Source organism: Astyanax mexicanus, chromosome 18 (genome assembly GCF_023375975.1).
Source record: "Astyanax mexicanus isolate ESR-SI-001 chromosome 18, AstMex3_surface, whole genome shotgun sequence".
In the NCBI taxonomy this organism is placed as follows: Eukaryota; Metazoa; Chordata; class Actinopteri; order Characiformes; family Acestrorhamphidae; genus Astyanax; species Astyanax mexicanus.
In genome coordinates, this window is record NC_064425.1 from 19,539,403 (window position 1) to 19,561,505 (window position 22,103).

At 37.7% G+C, this 22,103-nt stretch overlaps 1 protein-coding gene across 15 annotated transcripts in view; it reads right to left on the minus strand.

The window, feature by feature from the left end:
- Positions 1-4,627: 4,627 nt before the first annotated feature.
- LOC125782698 (deleted in malignant brain tumors 1 protein-like) overlaps positions 4,628-22,103 on the minus strand; it is a 30,197-nt gene continuing 12,721 nt past the window's right edge. For 3 of the 15 annotated variants that reach the window (XM_049467471.1, XM_049467472.1, XM_049467468.1), the window contains 10 exons: positions 21,794-21,911; positions 20,542-20,856; positions 20,130-20,453; positions 19,609-19,944; positions 19,143-19,448; positions 17,602-17,910; positions 17,424-17,489; positions 16,955-17,113; positions 16,733-16,825; positions 15,287-15,917 (listed from right to left, as the gene is read on the minus strand). In XM_049467471.1, coding sequence (XP_049323428.1) covers positions 15,904-15,917; positions 16,733-16,825; positions 16,955-17,113; positions 17,424-17,489; positions 17,602-17,910; positions 19,143-19,448; positions 19,609-19,944; positions 20,130-20,453; positions 20,542-20,856; positions 21,794-21,911 — 2,040 coding nt within the window. In that variant the 3' untranslated portion in view covers positions 15,287-15,903. Of the gene's footprint in view, positions 5,197-5,432; positions 5,504-5,603; positions 5,700-6,658; positions 6,757-7,698; positions 7,765-7,842; positions 8,200-10,030; positions 10,113-10,199; positions 10,261-10,381; positions 10,409-10,523; positions 10,589-10,848; positions 10,950-15,286; positions 15,918-16,732; positions 16,826-16,954; positions 17,114-17,423; positions 17,490-17,601; positions 17,911-19,142; positions 19,449-19,608; positions 19,945-20,129; positions 20,454-20,541; positions 20,857-21,793; positions 21,912-22,103 lie in introns of those variants that run through there. The other 12 variants (XR_007425437.1, XR_007425436.1, XR_007425438.1 and 9 more) reach the window with 12 other exon arrangements.

Below are 22,103 nucleotides of genomic sequence, written 5' to 3' on the forward strand. Positions count from 1 at the left end.
AAGTTATCCAGACATAGGTAAAAAAAACAAAAAAACAACAACAGTTGAACTATAAAGTATTGAAAGACTAGGATACTAAAAGCCAGTAATGTTAGCCCTGCTTTATTTGTCTCACTATCTTTATATATCAGTTGCTTTAAACATTATAATGTTAAGCATAATTTTATTTATAAATTTAAATAGAACAAAACATAAATGTTGTTTTAATAAACGTTAGCAATAAATAATCTCAAAATAACACATCTAAAATACAGCAGACTAATAGTTTAAACCATTAAACCCAGCCTTTCATTGAGCTGAGAGAAAATTAAGTGTGCTGTTCAATTTCCAACGTTAAGAAATGGGTTAGACAAGCTATACTAATGCACCATCCATCATCAGCAGTTCAGCTGTGACTTTTGGAAGAAACCAAAGTCAATGGAAAAGAGCTGGGGGGGTGGGGGAGGATGTCTGAGATTTAATATAACAATATTATTTTAATATAACTCTTCATAGTTAATTATTATACTTACTCTGAATTACATAAGAGTGCTAGTAAAATATACATAAAAAAAATGTATATATATATATATATATATATATAAACATTTCGGCCACCGTAGCCCCCACACCTAGTTTTGAATGGTCGTGTCTCCCCTGATTCAGTCAGTAACAACAAGACGGTCGCCCTTTTCTTCGGGATCTTCAGGGAGTTTGCAGGAGGTGTAATTTATGGGGAACAATCATTAATGTTGGGTTAAATAATCTAGTGTTTTTTCACTCTGGTGCTGAAGGTCCGCTGCGCTGCTCTTTACTGTTTCCCCTTTACTCTGTTTTCATTAAAAGCCCCTCAGTCTTAAAACAGCGGCAGTAAAACAGGCGGAGCGGTGGGCCTTCAGCAGCAGTAGTGATAACCCTGCCGGTGTAGAGTGGAGCAGCGCGAAGGGAGCTCTTTCAGTCCCGGTGAGTAATTTAGCTAGCTGGCTCTCGGTGAAGCGCGGTCTTATTATAATACTTAACTACAGCGTGGTGAGACTATTTAAACTGAAGCGTGTTAATGGCGAATAACGCTGTAAGATAGCTAAGGCTAGCGAGCTACGGTGGAGCTGGCTAAGCTAATTAGCTTAGCCAGCTCCACCGTAGCTCGCTAGCCTTAGCTTCAGTTAGCCCGATTACCTGCAGCAGCTGCCCGTTCAGAAAAAAACCCACAACCAGCGCTGTTTAAGAGCTGCTTTACGAGCTTCTCTCCCAGCATAGGGTGTGTTTTTCTCAATCAGCAGCTGCTTTTAAACCACGCTGTAGTTTAGTAATAAGATCGCGCTTCACCGAGAGTTGAAACAGCCAGTTAAATTACCTAACAGGGCTGAAAGAGCTCCTCGGTTCTCCGGTCTAATTCGGTCTAAATAAACCCAAACACCTTTGGTTTATTTAGATTTAAGTTAGCAGTTTGTTCTCTTTAGACAAAAAACGAAAATAAGAATAAAATAAAATAAAAAATGAAAAATAAAAAACAATAAAAAAAAAAAATAATAATAAAAAAAATAATAATAAAAAAATAAATAAATAAAAAAATAATAAAAAAATAAATAATAATAATAAAAAAAATAATAATAATAAAAAAAATAAGGGGGGCGCAGTCTGCGCATGCGCCAGATTTTGCGGCCGCGCATGCGCAGTAGACCGCAAAAATCGGTCCACTGCGCATGCGCGGCGCAAAATCTGGCGCATGCGCAGAAGACCGCAAAAAAATCGGTCCACTGCGCATGCGCCAGATTTTGCGGCCGCGCATGCGCAGTGGACCGATTTTTTGCGGTCTTCTGCGCATGCGCCAGATTTTGCGGCCGCGCATGCGCAGTGGACCGATTTTTTGCGGTCTTCTGCGCATGCGCCAGATCTTGCGGCCGCGCATGCGCAGAAGACCGCAAAAAATTGGTCCACTGCGCATGCGCCAGATTTTGCGGCCGCGCATGCGCAGAAGACAGCAAAAAAATCGGTCTACTGCGCATGCGCCAGATTTTGCGGCCGCGCATGCGCAGTGGACCGATTTTTTTGCGGTCTTCTGCGCATGCGCGGCCGCAAAATCTGGCGCATGCGCAGAAGACCGCAAAAAAATTGGTCCACTGCGCATGCGCCAGATTTTGCGGCCGCGCATGCGCAGAAAACCGCAAAAAATCGGTCCACTGCGCATGCGCCAGATTTTGCGGCCGCGCATGCGCAGAAGACCGCAAAAAATCGGTCCACTGCGCATGCGCCAGATTTTGCGGCCGCGCATGCGCAGTGGACCGATTTTTTGCGGTCTTCTGCGCATGCGCGGCCGCAAAATCTGGCGCATGCGCAGACTGCGCCCCCCTTATTTTTTTTTTAATTATTATTATTTTTTTTTTATTATTATTATTTATTTTTTTATTATTTATTTATTTATTTTTTTATTATTATTTTTTTTATTATTATTTTTTTTTTTATTGTTTTTTATTTTTCATTTTTTATTTTATTTTATTCTTATTTTCGTTTTTTGTCTAAAGAGAACAAACTGCTAACTTAAATCTAAATAAACCAAAGGTGTTTGGGTTTATTTAGACCGAATTAGACCGGAGAACCGAGGAGCTCTTTCAGCCCTGTTAGGTAATTTAACTGGCTGTTTCAACTCTCGGTGAAGCGCGATCTTATTACTAAACTACAGCGTGGTTTAAAAGCAGCTGCTGATTGAGAAAAACACACCCTATGCTGGGAGAGAAGCTCGTAAAGCAGCTCTTAAACAGCGCTGGTTGTGGGTTTTTTTCTGAACGGGCAGCTGCTGCAGGTAATCGGGCTAACTGAAGCTAAGGCTAGCGAGCTACGGTGGAGCTGGCTAAGCTAATTAGCTTAGCCAGCTCCACCGTAGCTCGCTAGCCTTAGCTATCTTACAGCGTTATTCGCCATTAACACGCTTCAGTTTAAATAGTCTCACCACGCTGTAGTTAAGTATTATAATAAGACCGCGCTTCACCGAGAGCCAGCTAGCTAAATTACTCACCGGGACTGAAAGAGCTCCCTTCGCGCTGCTCCACTCTACACCGGCAGGGTTATCACTACTGCTGCTGAAGGCCCACCGCTCCGCCTGTTTTACTGCCGCTGTTTTAAGACTGAGGGGCTTTTAATGAAAACAGAGTAAAGGGGAAACAGTAAAGAGCAGCGCAGCGGACCTTCAGCACCAGAGTGAAAAAACACTAGATTATTTAACCCAACATTAATGATTGTTCCCCATAAATTACACCTCCTGCAAACTCCCTGAAGATCCCGAAGAAAAGGGCGACCGTCTTGTTGTTACTGACTGAATCAGGGGAGACACGACCATTCAAAACTAGGTGTGGGGGCTACGGTGGCCGAAATGTTTATATATATATATATATATATATATACATTTTTTTATGTATATTTTACTAGCACTCTTATGTAATTCAGAGTAAGTATAATAATTAACTATGAAGAGTTATATTAAAATAATATTGTTATATTAAATCTCAGACATCCTCCCCCACCCCCCCAGCTCTTTTCCATTGACTTTGGTTTCTTCCAAAAGTCACAGCTGAACTGCTGATGATGGATGGTGCATTAGTATAGCTTGTCTAACCCATTTCTTAACGTTGGAAATTGAACAGCACACTTAATTTTCTCTCAGCTCAATGAAAGGCTGGGTTTAATGGTTTAAACTATTAGTCTGCTGTATTTTAGATGTGTTATTTTGAGATTATTTATTGCTAACGTTTATTAAAACAACATTTATGTTTTGTTCTATTTAAATTTATAAATAAAATTATGCTTAACATTATAATGTTTAAAGCAACTGATATATAAAGATAGTGAGACAAATAAAGCAGGGCTAACATTACTGGCTTTTAGTATCCTAGTCTTTCAATACTTTATAGTTCAACTGTTGTTGTTTTTTTGTTTTTTTTACCTATGTCTGGATAACTTTTACAAGAAGAGTGTTTATAATTGGGCAAAAAAGGCTGTTGTCCCTGAAATGTCCAATGGAGTACGATGGTGAATAAGGGGCTCTGAATGCCAGTGCTGATACACTGATGTGAAGGCTTAAGAAAACATTAGGAAAATAAAAAAACAGAGTCAAACCAAGCACTGAAATGTGAGTGCATCATAAAAGGTATATATATTATTATTCCATTTTTTTGGTACAAAATAAACATTAAGAAAAATAACCAAAACAGACCTCTTAAGTTAAGTATAAACTTAAGAACTTAAGAAAAAGCATTTTTGTGAATCCCCAGTTTAATATTTTCCCTCTGATTTTTGATCCAGCCATCCATTTGTACTGACAGCAGCAGATAGTGTATATCAATTCTAGAATTAAATTTTGGGTTTATACAGTTTGTGTTCTACACAATTACATAGTACATAAAAAATGTACTATGTAAGCTGCACATTTGAGATTTGATTTTAAGCCTTTTATATGAGAATGGAACTGACAGCGCTTCTGAAAAAGGTCACCTCTAAAACTGCTGATTCTAAAGAGTTTAGAGTTGCATGCCCACCTGTAAGACCAGACTTTTTACTTCTAAAAAAACAAGTCACTCAGATCTATCCTTAAAAACAATTGCAGAAATTCAGCAACCCAGATCAGTTGTTAATTCAAAAAAGAGACAGACAAGTGTTACAGAGACATTAGTATTTATTTCAATACATGTGTACTACAAAAAAATGTTTCTGCACACATAACCATTGACCATTTCACAGTGGCAGCCTCGATTGCTTTATTTGATGTACACTCAAGCTTAAAGAGTAAGATTTACATTTTGGAAGCATAATATGCTAAACTGACACAAACATTTGTCTTCATTTAAAGACAAAAAAACATTTGACAAACAAATGCATAATATTGTGATGTATGCACGGCTCAGTAAAAAGCTCTTACAGTGAAGATGGGGGATGGACATAAAGTTGAGGTTATATAGCTATAGCTATAGCTTTAGGGGCACAATATGCCCGAATCCAATCCCTAAACATCACTCACCTTTTATAAGTGTGTGAAAACCTACATTAGAGCAAAGATTTAGACCTTGTGCAGGGCTTAACGGTTTTAGTTGAGATACACAAGCAAGTGTCGTCTGCTACATAAGTGCAGGGTCACTGAAAGACACAGTCACACCAAAGTCCTCCTTGTAGATGTCCCAGGTTTTGGACTTACGTGGGTTGTCCAGTTCCTCCCTTGACAGATAGAGCCTGTTTTGGGACCAAAGCATTATAGATTGCATTCAAGCAGCAGTCCATATGATTTTTCCTTTTACACTGAAAGCAGTAATGTTTACTAAACTGAGAGGGGACAAAATATCAAAATATTCTAATTAATGAATTAAGTGGCCTGGCATTTTTATATATAAAATCTAAAACCAGAGTGGTCTGGTAGGTAAACAAAGCCAGTGTCTGCTTCTGAGGACAATGGACAGCAAAAACCTCACCTGTTGTTCTCTACAAATGAAGTGTTGAACCAGAAATAGAAAGGATAGTCCTCATACCCCTTTGGAAGACCCTGGGCATAGAGAACAATAGAGAAAAAACATTTTGCCAAACAACTGGAAAAAACGATGTCCATAAAATCATTCTTACATTACAATAGATTGGGAACTTACAGCCCTGGATTCAAACATGACCTTAACATCACCACAAACCACTGGCCCTTCCTGAAAGCTGATCACCACGGCATTGTTTTCAGTATCTGGGAACAGCTGGTAAAATATGAGAACACAGTATATGAGCGAACAGTAAAATAAACACAAAGGAACATAAGACAAACATCTGAAAGACCTTTCCCAACAATTACAATGTGATTTATGTTTTAGTGGGCTGCTACTGTCTTTAAAGGTTCAATATTATGAGCTTATTGAATATTTAAAAGTTGTTCTTTAGTACATATTTAAAATATGATTTGGGGTTAAGATGATACCGATTCACAAACGCTTTCACTAGTGTATGTATGTACAAAATCTTTTAATAGTGTATGTAAGGCTGTTTTTTCACACTATAGTTTGTTTGCTCTGGTCCAAGTCAGGTAATTAATTGATTCTCTTGGAGCATTTCCCTCATGGTTTGTTGTTTTAACAGAGGATAAAATTCAAGCTCACCAAAATGAGTCACAACAATCTTTGTAATCTCTTTGGTTGTTGGTCAGAGCTGTCTTGGCTGGGAGCAAGAAAGTAAACAGATTTCTGTGCAGTTTAACATGGAACAACAGCAGAGGTGGCATGTGTTCATTTGACTGACTCCACATCTTAAAACTGAGTATGCTTGACAGATGGGTTGGATCAAGGTCAGATCTCATCACAAACCAACCAATTCAGAGTTCAGACCAACAGTTCTCAGCAGTCTCATTGCAGTTGTGATAACTGTACTCACCACCCATGTCCAATCAAACAGCACTACACGTAAATATGAACAGTTTATTTTGACAAATAATAAAAGTAGGTGTGAAATCACCCTAAACTACTAAATCATTTAGGGGTTGTGGGATTAGCCCACTTCACATGTCTGTTCTGGATATGCCATATAGCTCTGGTTTTAATTAGGAAACCACTGTGTTTAAGGTTCACAGTTTTTCACTTTTTTGTACTGAAACTACTCTTGTCATTTGACTATGAGGAAGTAAATACAGTTTTATACTGTAGAAAACCTTTAAAAGTTAGCTTACCCTACAGTTCGTCTGCGTGGCACAGACACACTGGAACACCTGCTCTCTTTTCACTATGATCCGCACCTTCAGATCACTGCCATTGCCCTTTCCCACACCTGCACAACAAACACAGCAATGCCCAGGAGCATTAAATTACATAACCAATACACATAACAGTGCAGTCACTCTGAAAGGAGCAGACTGACTGCAGATTTTAATTGGAACTACACAGGAAACAGCCCCTAAACATACACTGCCCCCCAAAAGTACTTGATAAGTCAGTCTCATTTCTTTATTTCTGCTTTAGACTGAAAACAAATTGGGTTTGACATTAAAAGATGAATTGGAGACAAAAGGTCAACAATTCAGCTTTTGTCCGAACTTACCAATTTGTCTTCAATATTCATCTTTAAATTATATTTTTGTTACACCAAAATGTTTTCACTAGAGCAGAAGAAAAAAAAAAATCAATTGGCCTCAGTGTTTCAATACTTTTGTAGGAGAGTGCAGACATACAGCTCTGGGAAAAAAAGAAACCACTTAAAAATCTAATTGAAAACCTCTGGAATATAATCAAGAGGAAGATGGATAATCTCAAGCCATCAAACCAAACTGAACTGCTTGAATTTTTGCACCAGGAATGGCATAAACTTATCCAAAAGCAGTGTGTAAGACTGGTGGAGGAGAACATGCCAAGATGCATGAAAACCATTTTTTTCCCCAGAGCTGTATGTTTAACTACTTGGTCTCAGTCTTCAACTGAGCACAGCAGAAACAAAAGGAGCAGTTCTGACACACTGAATATATACATACACATTCACCTCACCTCAGGAGAAATACAGTACCTGCGCACTAAACGCTGTCAATCAACCATGTACACACCATCGTACCCGTGAAAAAAAAACCTCCTCAGCTAAAATGAATAAGTGAATCCAGTTTGGATATGGCTTTAGACATTCAGCTGAACAACTATGGTGATGGGTTAACCTAAAAATCAAATCAAATACATATAGAAAACATTGATGATGTCTTTAAATCAGTGAAAACTTCAGCATCACCTTTGCCTCCTTTGCAGTGGATGGCAATGACATTCCCTCAAACTGGCAGTGTAGTTCAACATGTCACTGAGAACACAATAACACAAAGTTCAATATGTGAATAAGAGCTTAGGTTCTCTGCCCAAACCCAACCCAAGGTCTGACCTGGCTCGAGATTTCCCACCACTTTCCTCAGGTTCCTCGGGCTAAAGAAAATAATATAGTTATAAGTTATTTTCATTTTATATAAAGCTATGAATCAAAATATAGCAGAAACAAATCAAACTGTTTTTAAAAAAAAGTTGCACAAGTGCAAAGTGCACACTGTCCATATTACGCACTTCACCTGCCGCTGCGCTTTCCTCCAAATGTGCTGGCTGCTTGGCAATGCTGCATCAGCAGCAGCTCGAAAAGAAGCGGTGGCTGACTTCACATGTATCGGAGAAAGAGTGTGCTAGTCTTCATCCTCCTGGTGTGTTGGGGCATTACTAGTGATAGGGGGAGTCCTAACGAGTGGGTTGGCTGTGTAAATTGGGGAGAAAATGGGAAAAAATTATAAATAAAATTATAAAATAATTTATTTTCTTTTCTTAAACCATGTTATATTATACTAGATTAGAGGAAAGTCATTCAGATATTGTTGTAGCCTAATGTTTAGGCCTTTGGATCATTGTTTGCATTGTTCATGTTATAATCTTTTGGAGATCTGTTCCTAATAATTAATAATATTTTTCTTAAATAATAGGTCTTATTCATTCTTCACTCATTCTAAACAGAACGAAAATGTTTTTTAAAAGCTCAGTTTTAATGCTCTAGGCAGGTTGGGTCGAGCTCTAATGTGAATCCTTATACTGCATTCCATCTGAAGTAGGAATTCAGAACTGGAAATTTCCAAGTTCTAAGTAGAACATTTCAACTGGAATAAACCCACAAGTTCAGAACGCAAGATGGCTGCACCAAACATCAACAGTAGTAAAAGCAGTAGTATTTTACGTTTCATTAGCACGTCTAGCTGTTCATGTTTCCATTGTGTGTGTGAATGTGCGTCTGGTATCGCTGACAATGCAAAAAATTATAACCTGGGACATATAATGTGGGACATTTTTTGGTTACATTTGCTATAAAACACTGGTACATGATTAATAATTAAGTTGTAGTAAACATGAAAGTCTTTAGCTTATTTTATAATTCCCTCTGGAAAAAAAGAAAACAAGGGTAAAATATGTATACACATGTAGATTACAAATAGTGTTAACCTATAAATTTAAATTATTTTCTGTGCCTTTTCTATGCTTTCGCAGCACATTTTAATGACCATAGCGTGTTTAAAACATCAGAGTAGACAAGAATGTATATCAAAACTGATTATAGTAGGCCTATATTTACATTAAATATATTTAAATAATTAAAAAAAACATTTATTTAAGCAATGCTAAGACACAATCTTCAATAATAAAATGTGTCAAATTCTGAGCGCTCCATAATGTAGGGCTAAATTACTTCACTCTGCACTGATGTATTAATCAGCTCAGGCCCATAAACATTTGGTAAACATTTCTAATGTTTAACCTGTAAACAGTATTTCACACTTTCATCAAACATGATATAGAATCTTCTGTTTAAAACTTTGAACAGAATCAATTTTTAAATAAAACTAATTTGGCATATATCTGGCTGTCAGGGAATATGTTTAGGTTGTGTCTATATCGTGTAGATTCTTTATTTTTTAACAGCTTTTAAATGCATCTGTTTAAATGTTGCCTTCTTGTCACCATTACTGGTAATTTACTTGCATATATAACCAATATGCTTCCCAAAGAGTGGAAGAGAGCAAGAGCTTAATTACATCCTAAACACCTAGATTTTTCTCTGTGAATTTACAGTTATATTCCATCTGAAACTCCAATCAAGTTATCAAATTATTTTTTAAATAGCTTTTCTCAGTCGATAAACAGAGTCGATAAACGGAGTCGATAAACAGAGTCAATAAATGGAAACACAAAGATCACAAAGAGTAAATTTGACTTTGACTTTGTTTGTTTTTTTGTTTTTTTCCAAAACTTATCCAGGCCTGAAAATTACTATTTTCAAGTTCCTTGACCTTTCCAGGTTTTTCATGACCCTGTTCCACAGTGCTTCATATACACCTCAATAATAGCTAGTTATGTACAGGTGCAAGTTTCACTTATAGGGTAAGACATTTTTTCGACATATTTTGTACAGTTATTTTAACAGAACGTTGTCGACTCAGGTGTGAAGTTATTCCCAGCTCCAACATCCAACATAAAAGCTAAATGGAACACAACGTTAACGGCAGAAGAAGCATTTGAGTAAAGTGCTGCTCATTACTTACTCTAATGACGGTACGTTATGGTCGTCAATCATCACTCGTTGCACTCTGTAATGGAAGAACAGCGGATCGTAGCCTTTTTGACCTGAAACAAGACCAAAGCTATGCTCAGCACCACTCATTTATTGAGTGTCTCCAGCAATATAATATAATATTATATGATCTAACTTACTGCAGAGATTGTAAACTCTGTAATGATCGGGATGCTTTGTGTCCAGAAATATGGCAGCTTCCTAAATACAGCAAATTGTAACATTGTTACATAAAAATCTGTTTAAATCAATAATTCAGCTAAAATAATTGCCTTCTACAGACTTTTCAGTTTTATTTTATTTTCTTAATTGTTAAGCTTACTTTTATGGGATTTCTGTAGAGTGCCTGCTTTCCAGGTGAGGGAAAAGACATGGCAACAAACATTATTAACTATTGGATCCCAAACCATAAGCAGAAAATCTAGATTCAAATAAGATTACATAATTAGGTAAAGCATCCCAACCTGTGACATAGGTGAGATCCAATTCAAATCCATCCTTTTTGTTACCGCCTTTTGTTCTCAGATACCTGCAAGATTCACAAATGCCACAAATCAGCATACAAACAGTAACTTGGGTGTATTTTAAAAGGTTTTGATGGATTTTAATAATTTTCCAACCTATTTCTAAATACATCAAAATGTTTAATTTTTTTATTTAATTCTCTCTGAATCATGATGAAATAATCAAACTGTAATTAAGTTTAACATTTCATTAGAATCTATATGAATAATTGATATAATTTAATTAAAATAAAAGAATGATGGCCAGCACCCATTTAGATCCTCACCTTTCTTCTAGTGACCTTCTCCAGATCTTTCTTCTGAGAGGCCAGACGAAAGACACGCACCAGGATAACTATCCTCAAAGCCCTCAGGAAGCTCACCACCCTGTTAATGATAGAGAAAATCACATGAATAGCTAAGAAAGAACAACATGTAGATGAATAGTTTACCACATCATCTGAACACAACATTTCTTCTTTGCACTGTATGATAATTTAATGACGAATGGACTAATCTGCGTCATGAAGTAGCTCCGTAAGTTAGCAAACTAACTTACATAGCTAAGCTGTTTTGGTTCTACTGTCCCCAAACGCCCCATAAACTCGAGCCACGAGACTCATATAGCTTTCATTGCCAAGACAGCTGTTACTGGACTGAAGGGGTTTTAAATATATTGTAGCGTCCGCCTGGACTCTGAAAGAAGGACCGAGTAGGCAGTTTAAGTCGCTTTATTGACTTAACTTAGAACACAGGTTGCTGTAGGCCGCAACCACGCCGAAAAATTAGTGTTGTGTCGCTCATGAACGATTCGTTCGAATGAACGATTCGTTCGAATGAACGAATCATTTGAGTGAACGAACTGAATCCAATCACTTCCACAGCTGATTCGTTCATTTCTCAGTTCAGTAGTTAAGCTCAGCAGCAACCCCACAGGCCGGCAGGGGAACTGTGTGGTCTGTGAATCACTGAATCACCGGCGAATCTGGTGGCGGAGACTCTCATTGCGAGGAAACTTGCTCAATGCTCAGTGATTCCTTCACTCACTGAACTGTTATCAGGGCTGGTGCTCTCGTTCACTCAGTGATTCGGTCACTCACTGAACTGTTATCAGGGCTGGCGCTCTCGAGAAAGAAAAACAAGGTTGAGGCCTGGTAATAGTAATAATAACGTATATTGTTATCGTGGTTATTTTTTTATAATATTATTACTATTAGTAATAATAGTTGTATAACAAGCATATTCATAACCAATAGACAAAGTTTCTGAAGTAAAGGGCATAAGGCCACCTTTATCATGATGATCCTGTTTGGATTTAATTTGTTCTGCACCCACAACAGTGAGCGTATGGATGTGTCTTTGTTTTATTTATATGTATTTATTTTAGTTTCTTGACCTTTTGTTTTGCACTACAGTTACGCTATTTATTTTCAATTTGATTGCACATTGAAGTTGATACTTTCTTCTGAATGTAAATTTTTTTATGTTAATTTGCTCTTAATGTAATATCTATGTTGCAGAAGTTCATACTTATTTTTTGTATTATGTTATTTGTAATGTGATTTATATATATATAAATCACATTACAAATAACATAATAAGAAAAGTCTCCCGTTTTTTTTACAAGTGTTGTAAAATATATATAAATAACAAATATTGAAATATGTAACTAAATGTTGGGTTTATTATACGATATCGTATAATAAACCCAACATTTAGTTACATATTTCAATATTTGTTATTTATATATATTTTTACAACACTTGTAAAAAAAAAACGGGAGACCTTTCCGTCTCCCATCTTTTTAGTGAACTTATTCTAATGGTTCAGTTCATCTAAAAGAGCTGTTATGCCAATCACTACGAAAAATAACAAAAGGCTAGTGCTAACTGGTTAACTCTAGCTCTCAGCACACACTCACGGGCAGCTCTTCTCTCTCTCTCTCTCTCTCCCTTTACACACACACACACACACACACACACACACACACACACACACACACACACACACACACACACACACACACACACACACACACACACACACACACACACACACACACACACACACACACACACACACACACACACGGGCTTTCCAGCTCTGCCCCTCCCCCTACCCCAATCACAAGCCCAGCACAGAACAGAACAGTGAATTCACAGTGAACAGAATATAAAAGCAGCTTCGCTACAATATAGCTAATTGTTAAGAATTTAAAGATTAGGCTCCTGAAAGCCAGTAATGTTGACCCTGCTAAAAAGTCCAGCTCAAAATCAGAAGAAAACATTCCCTATACTCCCTATATTTAACGATATAGCCTCCCAGTATAAAGTATGTTTTTTCTGCTTTTGAGATGGATTATTTAGTAGAGAGTGTAAATCTGTACTGCAGTAAAAGTGTGTAGTTTCATAAACTTGGCTCGACCTAAATTTGGCTCACTATCTTCATAGGTCAGTTGCTTTAAAACAAAGTAATGTTAGCATAATGTAATGGAAGTGTGACTATTTTCACCGGGTAAAAGAAGCTTTTTTTTAACACAGGGGGACTAATTTCATCCCTTAATTTAAAACTTCACAGTGCAGTTTACACTACACTGCAAAAAAAAAAAAAAAAAAAAACTAGAGATAAAATATATTCAAATTAAGACAAATATATGTATTAAGCAAAACAAATCTGCCAATCGGGTAAGCAACATTTTCTTAGTAAGATTTCTTACAAAAAAGCAATGGCAAAGTCTCAAAATGAGTGAAGTAACACCTAAATCAAGCAAAAAAAGTCACTGTTTATGGACACAGAATAACTTGATTGCTGCTTAATTGTGCTTATTTTGAGTTCAAATTACTTAAAATAAGGTACAACTTCTAAGTAAGAATGATTAAGATAATTATCCCTAAAATAAGCAAAATAATCTAACACTTACACCATGCTTAGTAAGACAAAAAGTCTTATCAGAGAAGAAAATAAGATTTATTGCCTTAAATTTAGATAATTTCACTTGCTAAGATTTAGTTTTTTGCAATGTAATGACTGTGAAAAACGTATTACAATATAGATAACTAACTACCTATGTAGTTATGTATGCATTAGTATGGTACCTAAGCTGTCAGTCCTCTGCTATTCTGAGCACTTCAGAATAAAGATGAATCATATTTGTCAGCAAGTTCTTAGATTTTAAAATGCTATTTTATTATACACACACACACACACATATATATCATATACATATATGTATAATGAGAGTACACCAATTTAGCTGTGAGTAAAGGAGAGATTCTAGTTGAGAAACTGTTAAAATGAAGTAGGGCAGTAGGGCTGCCACGATTAGTCGACTAGTCACGATTATGTCGACTATTAAAATAGTCGACGACTAATTTAATAGTCGATTAGTCGTTTTTTTTTTTTTTTTCTTTGTTTTTGCACTCCAAACTGCTGCGACTGCCTTTCTGTCCTGGACGCACATGCGCAGTAGTGGAAACCGGGGTAGGTAGTGGACGACATCTCAGGACATTATACAGACAGGCTCTGGTTTCATGGCTACCCCGCTACAGAACTCAAAAGTGTGGGATCACCAAGAAAATAAAAGTGAAACGCGTGCAATGCAATATCTGCAATGAAGAACTTGCATTCCTCGGCAGCACAACCGCGATGCACGAGCACCTGAAAAGGAGGCATGTTGTGGCTGATTAAATGACGAAGAAGCTAAATTGCTATTTAGCTGCTAAAATTAGCGTAAACAGAGCGTTAACTTAGTACTTAACTTACTCATCTTGATAGCTTTAAAACAGAGGTCACTAATAGGCGGACCGCGATCCGGACCCGGACGTTGTCACAAATGCCGTCCCAAACCGATAAACTACAGAGAAGGATTTCATTCTGACAGTGGCTTCTGTTTTCAGTGCTTTTCGGTGCAGTAAACTCACAGATCAGTCATGTGTGGTGTAAAATCACCAAACGCTCTCCTCTGCAATTCAGATCTGTGCAGACCGCTGCCCTGGCTAGTGAATTGGGACGCGGACAGGGAAAAACGCCTTTATAAAGAGATAGGGAGCCCAAGAACTGGCAGAAAAACAAGATCGGGCAGAAACTAAAGACACACTGAGTGCGACAGAGAGACGGTAATGTACACAATATCTGGACAGAGAGGCATTTTTTATTAATATACTTTTTTTTCATAATAGTTCAAACAACCTCACGGTTGAGATGTTTCATAAATGCCAGTGCCTTATCCTTATTTTACACAGTTGTTTACACTTTATGCTAAACAGTAAAATAATTGTCTGTTACAACAAGCTGCATATTTCATTAAAGGTTTAATGAACTATGATTTTAATTGTTTTTATTTTTAGTTAGCATATAGCTGAAATCTAATGATGGTTGTATAATAGCAGCTGCATTCTATTGTGATAAACTGTGTTTTATATTCAATTAACGTATGATCCGATTAGTCGACTAATCATAAAAAATAATCGGTGATTAGTCGACTATAAAAATAATCGTTTGTGGCAGCCCTAATTAGCAGTATTGCCATTTTATCTCAGTTTTGGTTGTCTTTCATTTTTGCATCATCTGAACCTGGGAGTTGTTCTTTAAATTGTCAATATGTCCATACATACACCTTGTTTTAAATAACTTGTGCTTAATTTAAATGAAACAAAACTTAAAAGCTGGTGTTTTAATAAATATTAGCAATAAATAATACACATCTAAAACAGTAAAACCATAAATGTAATACATACTTTTTATTTGACTAGACTAGGCTAAAATGTTTTGTTGACTAAATGACTAAAGTGTGACAAACAAAAGACTAAAACTAAATTAAAGTCACCTGTCAGAATAAATGCTGGACTGTATCTGTACTTAATTTTAAATACTTGTCATTCTTAATTCTCTGTTCTGAACATTTTCATCCAGGCTTGCTTGTTTAAAAAAAATAGTTGTTTTACTAATTCTATTATTTCATCATGATAGTGTGTATCCTGCAGTAAAGTTATTTATTTGGTTACTTTTTTGACATTTCTAGTTTAGTACATTAATTACAAATACAGGCAGTGTATAAAATGGTATGAGAGAAGTGCTGAATCAGGGGTTTGCCCAGGATCCCATACAAGCTAAAAGCAGTGTAGGTTAATGCGACAAATGTATGAACTATGGAGAACTGTAGATCTTCTTATTTGGATAAACTATTACAGGACTACAGTAACTATGTGAAAGTAAATCTACAGATCTTTCTCTTCTGTAAATTCAGGCCCAGTCCCCGAAGACCCAGCATCTTCAGTGTCCTGGAGCTCAAGCAGCAGCACTTGCCACTCCACCGTCTCCATCCCCACCCGAAAGAGGAAGATCAGCAGAAGGAGGCTTCCAGGATGTAAAGAGGAGGAGAGGAGAGGGAGAGCAGATCAAAGCTTTGTAAATTGCTTTCTAAATAAGTGTTTTTTTTTCATTGTTATTGCTTGTGTCTGTGTTTTCTATTTATTTGTTACAAAAAATGTAAATGTGGGTTTGAGGGCCTGATTTAAGTGTCTCCCTATTTCTTCCTTTTTTTCTTCTTTCTTTTCCCTTTTCCCCAAGATCTCATGACCTCTCGCCACAGAAATAACTCAAAAAAGTAAACAGGCACAGTAACATATTTTGATAGTTTGAGGTGCTACACATTTGGTACCTACAGCACATGTGAACCTACAGAAACTCCATGCACAAACAATAAAATAATCCCTGTCAATCATCTTGCATTACTGTTACAGAAACTAAACATCCACAGGGTCTAAAAGTCTAACATTGCCCTCTACTGGAAACTGAAAATACTGGTAGTGCCCTATGATAGTGAATATTAAAGTTGCAATAAAAGAGCAATACATAGAACAATAAAAAGCAAAGAAAACTAAAATTATTGTTAAAAGTTTTTTTATCCAATAGCTTTTATAAATACATTTTATTGAATGAGAAGATACATTATTCAGAACATTATTCAGTGGGAAGAAAAGATAGATAAATTGGTGTAATTTATTAACAAAGGAAGAAAATCTCCAAAAAAAACACTAAATATTTAAACACTAAAATATAACAATATGAAAAGAGAGTTATCTGACAAGTATTTGATTAACTGCTACATTATTTCTGTAAAGACCAGACATTTCTGCTTTGAGAGAAAAAAAAAAACATTTTACTCTTACTTTCAGTTGAGACAGTAATTCTTTTAGGGATGAGCCTGGTGTCAATCTCCTCATAGACAGGCTCAGCTGAAGTCTTCCTCCTCTTAGAGATCACTGTGAGAGAGACAGAGAGAAACATGGAGTCAGTTCAGTAGAAGAGAAGACTGATGACAGATTGAAGTACTAATGATGATTAGAGAAAGTACAGAAAGTGGATTGTAGATGATCTCTGAATCCCCCTACCTCTCCTGAGCACTCTGTTCTGATAAAACAGCACAACCAGAAGCACTAAGGCCAGGAAGAGCACATATCCCAGAACCAGGAGAGACACTGGATAGATGGAGGGAACAGCTGGTGGAGGAGTTTGTGGAAGTATGATTCTTCTTGTCTGTGGTTGAGAATCTAAAAAACAAATATACAAAATGTATAGACAATTTATACATGAACACAGTCCTTTTATTGGATGTGAATAATTTTGTGATGAATATTATGGAAGATGACATATGAAATGTCTATAAACACAGAATGATCTAGACAGACTGGTGCAAAGCACATACAGACTCTCACTATTGTTGCTTTCTATCCTTTCTATCCAAAAACATTACAATTATTAAATGATGGAAACCAAATGTGTGTGACCAACATTATGATCAACAATAGTTACCGAAGTTGCTATCAAGCCTGTTTACAATGGAGAAAAGTGGTCCCTGACCTTGCAAGACAAAATGTCCCATCTGTCCTCTTTTATTATTTAAAGGCAAAGTATGATACAGGAAGCCTAGTGAGTGAGCATAAAATAACAATGTGATGTAAGTATTTTTCTCAAGCATGTGTAAAGTTTCTGTAACAGTTAGGAGGCAAATATATTCAGTTGTGTCTGTTCCTCTGACCTCCACAAGTGACTCCAGCACTGTGGGAGCAGTCAGTGTGGATCTTCAGGGAATGAGGACAGTCCCACAGGTGAATCTCATTCCCTCTACACTTCACTCTGTTCATCCAGATAGTTCCTCCACCAGAACCATCAACAGCTCTTCTATTAGCACTCAGCGCCGGCCCACAACCCAGCTGCCTGCAGATCACCTGAGCATCCCTGATGTCCCAGAGGTCACCACATACAGACCCCCATGTTTTATTATGATACACCTGCAGCCATCCAGAACAGCTTCCTACTCCTCCCCTCAGCCTCAGAGGAATGTGCTCTACAAACACACCACAGAGGGAAAAAATGATTATCCATCAAAGACTTACAAACATTTACAACAGTCGTATATACTGTATGATGAAATATGTTCTTATAGAGATGTGGTAAACCACAAAAAAGCATTGTAAGATGAAAAATATGTACAAGCAGAAGAGAGCAGGAGAAAAAAAAACAGAAGTAGCCATAGTAAAAAAAAAAAGCACTTACCTTGTTTTACCGTTTTAGTTGAAACAGTTGATTTTTTTAAACTAATATTTTTTTTTAAATAAGATATTGCTTCTAATAGAGTGTAGTTTGTCTGTCTTCAGCAAGCTGTCTGTTACACCTGTTATTTCCACCACTAGGGCTGTGCCATATCGTATCAAGCGCAAAAAACGATACTATACCCTGAAATATCGTGCCATATCACCCACCCCTAATTACCACTGCAGGGCACCACTGGGGTTGCTGTTTTTATCTGTCCAATATTATTCATTTTACTTTATTATTAATTATATAGATTATATAGAGTGCATTAATAGTATCATGACTTTCTTAATCACTGATGTCTGTTACCATCTGATAAAAAGTCTTGTATTTTTTTATATCGTAGTTTGGGGGGTGCCATATCATATGCAAAAACAGAATTTAATTTTTATTTTGTTTCAGTAGTGTATTTTTAAAATAATATCTTTAATTCAGTGTTTTGTCATATCACCAAGAGTACTGTTATCGCGATAAATGCCATGAAACATCGTGATATTGTTTTAGGGCCATATTACCCACCCCCATCCACCACACCTGTCCTGTCTACACCTGAATTCCTCAGACTTACATAGACACTCTGATGGACTCCATTACCCAGAATCCCTCTCTAAACCTTTGTTAAAAATATCACTGTAGAAGTGTTATCTAAAATATGTTAAAGTGCAAAACAATATGCAAACTACAAATAAAACAGTGCGAGCAAAGACAAGAATTGCTTATTAGTGAAAGCATGCTGGCAGAACATGCAGTCAAAAAGAAAGAAAATGTAGTTTATCAAAGACATGATCATTTTGATAATGATAAGTTTTCTTACTTGAGCACGGTCTCTCATGAGGAGATGAATCACACAGCCAATTTGTCAAATCTAGTGTATTTTCATTCTCTGTGGTAGGACAAAAAATCAAATATTATGAAATTCCAATTACAAACTACATTAGTTCTAGCATTCTTTAAAGTCTTTAACACCTCATCATATCTGCCTACCTGAGCAGGTAATGCAAGCAACCTCATTGCGATTATCACACCTGTTCTCCCCCCAGGAAGAAGATGGACAGTGCCACAGAGTGGAGTCATGTTTCCTACATTTTACATTATCCAGCCAGTTAGGAGCTGATTCCACTCTTGCTTTAGACCAAGACTCACTGCCAGTTCTTCCACAGTTCAGCTCTCGACAGATCAATTTTGCCGTTTCATCAGTCATCCCATTTACACACACATTCCCCCAGGTTCCATTATAGTACACCTCCAGATTCCCCTCACAGCCCTCAGTCAGTCTGATCTCTTTATACTCTGGCGGGAGAAAGATAGCTAGCTAGTTATGCACATTGATTTAAACGTGCAAAAGTTTCTTCTTTAATTATTCAAAATGTACCTCCAGTTGTACATAGATAGGGCATTGGTACTTGATTATAAGATCATTACAAACTGAGCAATTCAAGATACGAAGTACCTGAGCACACGACTCCTACATCATCCTTGTGTCCACATTCATCCTCTCCACACAGCTGATATCTGCAGTTCCACAGAGACGCCTCGTTCCCCTCACACTCCACCTCATTCAGCCAAATGGGTCCAGTTCCAGATCCAAACCGGGCTGGTACCGGTACTGGAGCACTGAGGGCGACTCCACATTGCAGCTGTCTGCAGACCACCTGCGCATCCTCAATATCCCACAATTCATCACTCACTGTCCCCCATGATCCACTGTGGAAAACCTCCAGCCTTCCTGCACAGTCTCCCCCAGAACCAACCAGCCTGATGGAGCTGTGGACTGTGTTAGATGTACCTAAAATTTACACAAATACAAAAGATGTTTTCAAACTCCTTTCACAAGATATGTGTTGTGTATATGTACTCATATTTGCCAAATAATTATTCTCAAATGTTCAAAAATATGGATAATAGAGGCACTTTTGCATGTTATCATACATACAAATAAAATTATACATATATTAACTGTGCAATGCTTACCAGAGCAGGTGATGTAGAGCTGTTCCGTGGAGCTGCAGTTAACTGCTTGTGAGCTGCTGCAGTTCCTCAGATGAGCTTCACTCCCAGAGCAGTTGAAACCAGTCACACACATGTAGCTGTGTTCAGGACTGGATGAAGAGGAGCTGGAGATGTTGAGTACAGAACCACAGCCCAGCTGTCTGCAGACCACAGAGGCCTCAGACTCACTCCAGGAGTCCAGCAGAACTCTCCTCCAGTCCTGCCTGAAGAACACCTCCACCTCCCCCTCACACTCCATCCCTCCAGATAACCGCACTCCTCCCTCATGAGACGCCAGAGAAGAACCTGAAGAGAAAAAAATATATTACTTGGCTTAAAATGAGGGAGTAATAAACTTTCAGTTATTTATTATACTGCAACTGTAAGATCTCACCACTACAGATAACTCCAGCATACTGTTCATGAGAGCATGCAGTTCGACTCCATGATGAAATGGGACATTTTAACAGGTGTGTTTCGTTTCCCTGCCAATCAAACACATCAGCCCAGATCCGGCCACTCCCCTCCCCAAACCAGTCTGACCCCAACACAGCCACAGAACTCCCACACTTCAGCTGAGCACAGAGGACACTGGCAGCTCTCATATCCCAGCTTACATCACACACTGTACCCCACTCACTGAGGTACTGGAGCTCCACTCGACCAGAACAGGAATCTGAGCCGTTCATCAGCCGAGCCTGAGTGTGACCTGAATTTACAGAGGAAAAACAGTAGGCAACCCTCTGCTCTACCAAAAGCAGCTGATCCCAGAACCTCCAAAGGAGAACCACAGCCCAGCTCCCAGCTGCACACAACCTCTGCATCCTGCTGGTTAAAGTCAGCATCACACACTGGAAGCCAAGAATTCCGATGAAGCTTCTCTACTCTCCCAGAGCATGCGTGAGGACCACCAACAAGTCTTCGCTTGTCACCTACAGTATAGTATTTGTGTACATTGATCATCAAAAAACACTGCACCCAGAAGAAAGCATCAGATTACAAGGCTAGTCAGAAGAAAGATGTGCTATGCCATGGCTAAACACATTGACAGGTCAATCCACTAATCCACTAAAAAGTGCTGGATACTGTTGGACCCACGATCAGCACTCTACCACATCGCAAAATCACATTAGGAATGCCACACATCTGACATGTTGCATTACACACTGTATGTGTAGTTCCTTAAATATTACTCATCTTAGTCTAAATGAAATAATTTATTATTCCTCACACTGCCTGTAAATCAATGGTAGACATTAAAAAAAAAAAAAAACATACTTGTAGTTTTAGATAAAAAAATAAGACTTTGTAAGTTTCTTTTAAAATGGTCACCAAAAACAATTCAACATAGTCAAAGTCTAAACATTTTTTCATATGTATAAAACTTTTGCTTTTTGACTTCTCTGCAGCACTCCTTGTAAACTTAAAAAGTCTGGTTAGCCCTCAAGGACATAAATGACAAATCAAATTAAAGGTTTCTTAATGTTTTAATGTCTTAATATCTTTTTTCATAATATTGTGCAATACAGAAATCAATCAAACTGGTGGATTTGTGTCTCCGTCACCTGTCTGTTATCTGAATTTGGTGGATGTGTGTTTTTGTCAGTGTTTTGTGTGAAATTGACAAAAGGAAGTGAAATACCGACCAGAACATGCCAGTCCCACATCATTATCATGGGAGCAGTTGTGTTTGAGTGAAGATGATTTTGGACAGAAGTGAATCTGAGATTCGTTTCCTCTACACTGAAGCTCCTCTGACCACACCTGACCCTCCACTCTACCAAAAGCAGCTGCTCCCAGAACCTCCGCAGGAGAACCACGGCCCAGCTCTCGACACACAACCTCTGCACCCTGCTGGTCAAAGTCAGCATCACACACTGTGACCCAGCTCTCTCCATGAAGAACCTCCACTCTCTCAGAGCAGCGAGATCTGCCCACCAATCTGACCCCTAAATT